The following is a 9219-nucleotide window of genomic DNA, read 5'->3' as shown; positions in this document are numbered from 1 at the left end:
AACTCAGTTAAGGAATTTACCCCATGATGATGGCTTCTTATGAACAAAAGCACGAAGGTATTGTTCAATGACGCGGTTCAAATCCTCTGTTTGGCAGTCAGTCTGCAAATGATACACATAACTCATCCTCAAGTGAGTGCCACTCAACCAAAACAATTCCTACCAAAATCGACTAATGAATAACGAGTCACAATTGAAAACCAGACTACGAGGCATTCCATGAAGCTTTATGACGATATCCATGAACAAAATCACCATAGAATGAGATGTATGATGATTGGGTAACATCCCTAAATGAATTCCCTTGGAGAAACGATCCACGACAACAAGAATGGTGGTATAATCATGATATGCCGGTAAACCGGTGATGAAATCAAGGGAAAGGTCCTCCCATGGCCGACAAGGTATCGAAAAGGGACATAATAAACCCACCACCTTCTTTGTTTCATATTTCGTATGTTGGCAATCAACAAAAGAAGCAACAAAGCGTTCAACATCCTTTCTAAGGCTAGGCCAATAGAAATTCTCAGTAAGGTGAGCTAGGGTCTTGGCGACACCTATATGATCGCTTGTGGGTGTGGAATGATATTCCATGAGTAGTGTCTTAATGAAATGAAATCCCTGTGGTAGTCAAATGCACCCTCCTTTCAAACTTAAATCCTTCATGACAGCGTACTTTGTATACTCTGCAGGCTTGTTGGTTATGTCCTGTCGAAGTTGTTGAAAAACTAGGTTTTGTGAGAGGTATTTCTTGAGCTCCTCCAAGAATGTTAGATAGGGTACTAATAGAAGCAATAGAGTGGGTTCAGAATTTTTCAGAATTTTGGATAAAGTATTTGTGACCACATTGGTGTTGCCAGAGCGATATTGAATGCAATAGTCATACCCCATGAGCCTGGCGAGATACATTTGTTGTTCAAGTGTTTGGACCACCTACGTCATTAACTCCTTGAGGCTACGATGGTCAGTGAGGATGGTAAAACGATGACCTAATAGGTATTGATGCCACTTCTTCACGGCGGCCATAATCGCGAATAATTCTTGGACACATGTAGAAGCTCGAAGTAGTTTGGGGCTGAATAGTTTGCTAAAGAAGGCTATGGGATGACCTTTCTATGACAAAACCACTCCCATGACTACACCAAATGCGTTTATTTCCAAGGTGAACGGAAGAGAAGAATCTGGTAGGAGCAAAACTGGAGCTGAGGTTGGGGCCTCCTTTAATTTACTAAAAGCAAGCTGAGCCTCCGAAGACCACTAAAAGGGATCCTTCGTCATTAGCCTCATCAATGGTGCAATAATGGAAGCATATCTGTGAATGAATCTTCGATAGAATCCGATGAGGCCCAAGAAACTGTGCAAGGCTCTCGTGGATTATGGAATAGGCCACTGTTGAATGGCTTGAACTTTATACGCAAAAGGTTGCACCCCCTGAGATGAAACCGTGCGACCTAAATATTCAACCTATGTTTAGGCGAATGAACATTTTGAGAATTTGAGGACAAATTGTTTGCACAGAAGGACCTGGAAAGCTTTCTCCAAATGAACCAAATGGTCATTCAAGGAACGACTGTAGATTAATATATTGTCAAAGAAGACGATGACAAAATGACGAAGATACAGATGGAAAATACCATTCATTGTTGCTTAAAATGAAGAGGGAGCGTTGCACAAACTGAATGACATCAACTTAAATTCATAGTGGTGATGGTGAGTGCGAAATGCAGTTTTGCAGACATCATCTTAATGCATCAAAATTTGGTGGTAGCCCTAGAGAAGGTCCAACTTGGAAAACCAACTAGCACCATCCAACTCATCCAGGAGCTCGTTAATGGTTGGAATAGGAAAATGATCTTTGATTATCATCGCATTCAACGCGTGATAGTCCACACAGAATCGCCATGTGTAGTCATCTTTTTTGACTAAGAGCACAGGGGAGGAAAATGGACTGGTACTAGGTTGGATAAGTACTTTCTGAAGCATGGAGTCAACCTGAGCTTTTATTTCGTGTTTTTGGAAACAGGGGTAACGATATGGTCTAACATTGACAGGCTCTGCATTCGAAACAAGGTGGATATGGTGGTTAGTGTGACGCAAGGGTGGTAAGGAATGGGGTGGCTGGAACAGAAAAGCGAATTTGGTAGTAAGAGCTTGTTTTTCGAGAAGGAGTTGGGTTGAAGTAATTTGGGTCAAAGGAAGCTTTGTCTGGGTAACTGAAATATGAAAGTAGGCTCTCGGACCTTCCTTACGAACCAAATAGCGAAGCTGTGGCGGAGTAAAAAGGTGAAGTGTGGACTCAACATCACCTTTGAGTTCAACAAGCCGACCGTCATGAAAAGAATTCATAGATAAAAAATTGTAATTAGTGAGGACGGGGCCAAGAGATTTAAACCATTGCACTCCTAAGACCAAGTTGGCTCCACATAAGGGCAAAACGTGGAGATCCACGATGAATACGATATCCTAAACAAATACTGAAACTGCCTCACATAGATGGTGACAATGGAGGTGCTGACTGTTACCCACCATGACATTCAAAGGAAAAGTTGTGCGAGTGGAGAGGCCCAATTGTTGCACCAATGGTTCCTGGTAAGTGTCGATATAGCCCAACAAGCATAATGTCTCAGGGACCAAATGACCCTAGAGTGAATGGAAACTAATTTGGGCTAGTGTCGGGTATGGGTATCATGTGGTTCGGGTGAAGGGTCCATTGCGAGGGTGTCTTCCTGGGGGCCTTCGTCATCCTCGACTATTAGAATGAAAACCCTAGAGGAACATTTGTGGCCATGATGGAACTTTTCATCGCAATTGAAGCATAGGTCACGTTCCCTTCGGGAAACCGATTCCTCCGGGGACAAACGCTTAAGAGGAATGGAGCTAGGTGACTTCAGAGGGGTGGGCAATAACGGAATCAAAGGTGACGAAGGTACAACCAAGAGGGGTGAGGGTGACGGATTGGGGTTAATCCTACCACACATCTTTGAAGGGCTTGAACTTCACGGCGTATCTTCGGAGTCAACCCAGAGATGAAGCAGCTGAGGAGGAACGGCGGCGGGAGGCCGTTGATTCGGTTGGCTAAATCTTCGAATTCTGAGAGGTAATTGCTAACTATACTACGTTGTGTTAATCTGAACAAGGCATTAGTGGGGTCTTCATACTGAGAGGGGGCAAACCACATCTAAAGTGCTTGAAGGAAAATCAGCCATGAAGTGAATTGACCATTGTTGGTCATCCACTAGAACCAGGCCAAAGCACGACCCTCCATGTAAAAGGAAGCAATGGTGAGACACTCCTACTCAGGAGTAGCATGATACACAAAGAATTGGTTGATCTTGAAGATCCAACCGAGAGGGTCTGTTCCTTCAAATTGAGGAACATCCAATTTCATGCGATGGGGGGTGGGAGAAGAAGCAGGGGAAGGCATAGCAGTAGAAGAAGATGGAGATGGACTGGATGATTTTGGGGTGTGTAATTTGTGAATAAGCTCATCAAGTTTAAGGGTCATGTTGTGAAAGGTTTCACTCAAGGATAAATGATGGGAAGTGAGCTTAACAATGACATCCTCAAGCTTATCGGACGATACCAATGAACGAGTGGACTCTGTCATTTGACCAAGGACAACGAGAGCACTAAATTGTTAGAGCTCTGAAATTGATTCTAGTTTCGAGGACCAGTACCTCCTAACATAACAAAGAGGAAGAAGAAGACTAAAGGTAATTTTCCATTATTTTGCCTTATTACAATGATCTTATATTTATACTGATTTTGAAATAACAAAATTTGTAATTCTATGGTAATAAGATCCTAATAGAATGGAAATGCAACAAGGAAATGGTAGACAAAACAAAGGTGAGGCCGACAGGATTGCCAGCTGAGCATCATTCAATTAAACAAAATCCTTGAGGTATGCTGGGGTAGTGATCCTCCTTTTAGGCCTTGTTCTTGATGGTGCTTGTATTTCCTAATTGCTATCAATGAACCAGAGGGGAAAAATGCCTAATAGGATTCGAAGAAAAAGAAAAATGATAAAACATGAAACCCTTTTCAAAATAACAAAAATGAGTTTTCGTGTTACTGATAGGATTTTGGCAGTAAAAGGTAGCTATGTAAATGTTAGATTAATTCTTTGAATAAGACAAAGGGGTCTTCATTTTTCTTGATGACTAAGTGCACGTGTACCAACAACAATTTTTTGCTGAAAATATTTACGTTCAATTGTTCTTATTTTCACAGAAATTGAAGCATGAATTTGTGTATAATCTTTTGCGCAATACTATTTGATAGGATGAGGACATGGATGATTTTGTAACTATTATCATCTTTTTTAAAAAAAAAATTGAATTTGTGCAGCAGGAATTCGTACTATTTAACTTTTCTCAATTTTATTTATTTGTGCGATAATCTAAAATCAAAATGATCAATAGATAAAAAGAAATCATGAATGAATTTTTGATATGCCATTCTTTTCCTTTATCAAGTAAAAAATCTATATGAAAAGAGATTTTTTTTTAGAATTTTAATAAGTTACATTTTTATTTGATTTAAATATATTTTTAATCTTTTAAATTTGGGTAATTATTTTTTCTAATCCCAAAAAAAGTATTTTTATTAGTTCCTCAAATTTTCAAAAAACTATTTTGAGTCTCTTTCATTCTTTACATTAATGGTGTTATAATTTGTGACGATTGTCTGCTGTCAAACATATTTTTTTAAATTTATTTTTTTTAAATGATTTATGATAATTTAGAACTGTCAAAATATATATATAAAAATTACAACAATTTTATATTTATGTTTTTAATTATCTTCTTTAAAATTGTCAGAATATGTAAAAATATCACCAAATCATACGAATCAAATATTTTGATGATTTAAAATTGTCATAAATCATTTTTAAAAAAAATAAATTAAAAAATAAAATTTGAAAATTAAAAATTGTTACAAATTGTGAAGCTATACATACATTGAATAAAAAAAATTAAAAATAACTTTTAAAATTTTTAAACTTTTTTATTTTAAACATTTAATAATAAGTTTTACATACGCACGCGCGCAAAGAGAGATATATTAAAAAAAATTATAACTTTTTTTTGCTTGGCTATTAAATAAAATTTATTATATTTGAGTATAAAATTTTCATAATATGGTTGAATCATTTAAAGAAAATTTTTCTACACAAAATCTGAACATAACATTTCATTTAATCAGATATATATTACCTGGACACCTCTCAACCAATCACAAATTTAAAATTTTTGCATTATAAAACATAGTATATACCATTGTTAAGAAAAAAATGAAAGCAAAAACTTTTGTTTTCCATGCAGTAGAAGAAGGGAGAAAGGAGCACCAACCATTGCATGGCACGTGGACATGGAAGCAAAGGAAATCCAATGAGTGATCTTGGTCATGCACCATCATCATCCACACAGCGCTTATGAGATGCTCTTGTTCATCTCGACCAAGCAATAACGATAAAGAAAGAAGTTTATGGTTATGGAGGCCTCGGCATCCATTTGCAACAACAGACCCTTCATCTTCTCTTCCTCTCGTGCCATAACACAAAAATCTTGCACTCTCTCATCACCTATGCTTGTCAAATCCATGGCCACTCCCAAGCCTCTTCCCTCGGTCTCTAGAACTGTAGGCTCTAGAAAGGTCAGTGCGCACACACACATATTCTTTTTGTTCAAATGGTTTGCTATGAAGTGTGACACTTATCTATTATTTCTTTACTACTAAAAGAATGAAAAGGGTATTGTGAATTTAACTGTTTTGAACAAAATATTAGAGAAGAAGGAAACATTGTAATGGTTATTAGCTCTTAAATTATTGTAGGTCAGTGTAATATATATCTATATATGTAGAAAACTTGCTTACACAAATTGTTCTTTTTCTTCAAATGTTTTGTGAAACTGAAACCTGTCTATAGTGTTTGAATTTGATCACTTGGAAAAAAAAAAGAAAATGATCTGTGGTGAATTAGCTGATTTGAACAAAAATTACAGTTTAATGGTTATTAGTTTTTAAAATATTGCAAGTCAGTGTAATATCTGTCTATATATCTGTTTATGTATTAAACTTGCTTACATAATGATTCTTTTTGTTTTATTATGAAGAGTGAAACCTGTCTCCAATGTTTGAAACTTATTATTAAAAAAAGAAAGAAAAATATCTGTTGTGAATTGCCTGTTCTGAACCAAAAAATACATTATGAAAAAACAAAATTGTAATGGTTAGTATTAGCTCTTAATTTTTGTGAGTCAGTGTAATAATATGTATCTATATATATCTATACGTATTAAACATGCTTACATAATGATTCTCTCTGTTCATATTATGAAGACTGAAGTCTGTTTCTAATGTTTTAACTTAACCACTTTAAAAAACAGGCTCTTTTGTGAATTACCTGTTATAAACCAAAAATTACATTGGAAAAGACATTGTAACGGTTGTAAGCTCTTAAATAGAACTTGTTCAAGATAGTTTCCAACATATGAAAGAACACCTCGTTTAAATGGCAAAACTTAGATGTAGTTTCATAGTTATTTTTTGTGCTATTTTCTAGTCAAAATTAGTGTTTTACCTCAGTAATCAGCGTAATAAAGGTTTGTATTAAAGGTCAACATACATTACCAAAGTGTAAGTCCAACTCTGATCGGAAAACAACATCAAAAACACCTAAGAAACTGTGTGCAGTTTTTGTCCTAAATGAAAAATTGTTTTTCTTTTCATCTGGTTAAGTAGTAGTGTTTAGTTACAATAATAACTGAACCAAGTGCACAATGCAGAACTCAACTGTGTTCCCACTTGGGGAACAACCTAGGAGCAGTCCCGCCACAGCCACGCCTCCCATAAAACTTCTGACAAGGATGGAGCAGCTGAAGCTGCTGAGCAAAGCAGAGAAAGCAGGGTTGCTATCTGCAGCAGAGAAGTTTGGGTTCTCCCTCTCAACAATAGAGAGGCTTGGACTCCTCTCAAAAGCAGAAGAGTTGGGTGTGCTATCTGCTGCCACTGATCCTGGAACTCCAGGGACACTCTTAACCCTCAGCTTAGGGTTGTTGATCCTTGGACCGTTGTTTGTTTACTTGGTTCCTGAGGACAACCTTGGAGAGGTGGGGTTGCAGGTTGTGGTTGCCTTGGCCGGTGTAATTGGGGGTTCTGCTGGTTTTGCTGCATCAAATTTTGTATCCAACTTGCAGAAATTGAAATAAATTTGATGACCCTTTTGATGTCTCTTTAGGTCTCTTGGACCTGAAAGTACTTTTCTTTGCTATCTCACCAAGGCATTGTTGCCTCTAGAGTGCTTAATCAAGGATTTTTGTTACACTTATGTTGTTACAACCAATTCTGCTTATGGTTTTTACAATCGATTCCTAGCCCGGACAAAGGAGGAACGTTGTGTTAGACCATTGGCAGCTAACATAAAACTAGTCCATTTCAATATATTACACATAGATAGCCCAAATTGAAATAAATTTTATGACCCTTCAAATCCTCTGTAGGTCTCTTGAGACCTGAGAGTACTTTTCTTTGCCATCTCACCCAGCATTTTCGCCTCTAGAGTGCTTGCCTACAATATTTGTTTCACTGACGTTGCAGTTGTGGTGCAATTACTAAATTTGTGGACAAATGCCAATGATGCGGAGATAATTGCAATTGTCAAATGATTGTAGTTTGCCAGTTTGGAAACATGAATGTGACACAGGACACGGATTCAATACTACTACTAATAGGAAACAATATTGGAAGAGTTAAATTCATGAGTATGCAACTCTGTTGAATATTTATTATTCAAAGGGAGAGTTTTGTTGCATAGGGAACTTGTTTGAGTAAGCATATCTAGTAACACTTCTAATAGAAAGAAAAAAAAAGAAAAAAATGAAATGAAATTCTTGGTAAGTTAAAATTAGCTGAATTACACTCATATAACTTTTCTCAAAGAAGAAAAAATTTCTACAAATTAACTTGTAGAGGATGCACATGATTTGTGTACCAAAATCACGAGAGAATAAATTAAGTAGCCTAAAATTGTTTCAGCTTAACGGGTAATCTTGAATTTAAGTTCTAAATATGTGATTCTATTAAATTATCAGAATTTTAGGTTATCCTAAAGTGTTAGTCTTAGACTCTTAGGTCATACAATTAACACGAGAGACTTTTAATCTTGAAATAAAATAATAATCCAAACCATAGTTACACAAATAAGAACATAGTAACTATGATCCAAACACAATCTGATGTAAGCTCCATTGGAGCTTGTAGGCCTAGGATCTTCTTCATCAATGGATTCCTTTGCTTCTTGGAAGATAAATGGCAACGGAATGGAGAAGGAAGAGAGAGAGGAGACGCCACTTCAAGGAGAAGATGAGTCTAGAAGAAGCTCACCACCATAGGAGGCCATGGATAAGAGCTCGGAGGAAGAAGGAGATGAATGAAGAGAGAGGGAGAGAAGAGATTGTGCTCTAAAAGAGCTCTGAAATCTGAAGTTAATATTCAAATGATCAAAGTTCCAAAAAAATGCACACACATGACCTCTATTTATAGCCTAAGTGTTACACAAAATTGGAGGGAAATTTGAATTTCAATTCAAATTTCACTTGAATTTGAAATTGAATTTGTGGAACCAAACTTTGGAGCCAAAATTTCACTAATTATGATTAGTGAATTTTAGTTATTGTTCAACCCACTAATCCAAGATCAATTCCAAGATTTTCCACTAAGTGTGCTTAGGTGTCATGAGACATGTAAAGCATGAAGGACATGCACAAAGTGTGACTATATGATGTGGCAATGGGGTGTAGTAAGCAAATGCTCACCTCCCCCTCTAAAATTTAATTGGATTGGGCTTCTACCAATTCAATTAAATTTATTTCCAATCACACACATCAAATATTCACTTAGTGCATGTGAAATTACAAAACTATCCCTAATACAAAAACTAGTCTAGGTGCCCTAAAATACAAGGGCTGAAAAATCCTATATTTCTAGGGTATCCTACCTACAATATGGAGCCCTAAATACAAGGATCAAATATAATGACATCCTAGTCTAATATGTACAAAGAGAATTGGACCCAAACTTGGCCCATGGGCTCAGAAATCTACCCTGAGGTTCATGAGAATCCTAGGGCCTTCTTCAACAGCCCTAGCCTTATCCTCTTGGAGCCTTTTGCTCATGGCTCTAGTGACTGAGCCCTTCCTAGGGAGGATTGCATCA

The 9219-nt window shown here is 36.9% G+C and overlaps 1 protein-coding gene across 1 annotated transcript; it reads left to right on the top strand.

Annotated features, from left to right (window-relative positions):
• The first annotated feature begins 5437 nt into the window (after window positions 1-5437).
• LOC114409662 lies at window positions 5438-7281 on the top strand. The gene is made up of 2 exons (XM_028373195.1): window positions 5438-5658; window positions 6792-7281. The coding sequence occupies exons 1-2, from the start codon at window positions 5491-5493 to the stop codon at window positions 7212-7214; spliced, it is 591 nt and encodes a 196-aa protein (XP_028228996.1). The 5' UTR covers window positions 5438-5490; the 3' UTR covers window positions 7215-7281.
• Window positions 7282-9219: the final 1938 nt, after the last annotated feature.

This window comes from Glycine soja, chromosome 4 (assembly GCF_004193775.1).
Source record: "Glycine soja cultivar W05 chromosome 4, ASM419377v2, whole genome shotgun sequence".
In the NCBI taxonomy this organism is placed as follows: Eukaryota; Viridiplantae; Streptophyta; class Magnoliopsida; order Fabales; family Fabaceae; genus Glycine; species Glycine soja.
The sequence above is the reverse complement of the archived record's forward strand: the minus strand, read 5'-3'. Positions and strand labels throughout refer to the sequence as shown.

Coding starts and splice junctions, on each gene's coding strand:
- LOC114409662 (XM_028373195.1), top strand. CDS start 5,491: ATGGTTATGGAGGCCTCGGCATCCATTTGCAACAACAGACCCTTCATC. Junction 5,659..6,791: donor GAACTGTAGGCTCTAGAAAG/GTCAGTGCGCAC, acceptor TGCACAATGCAG/AACTCAACTGTGTTCCCACT.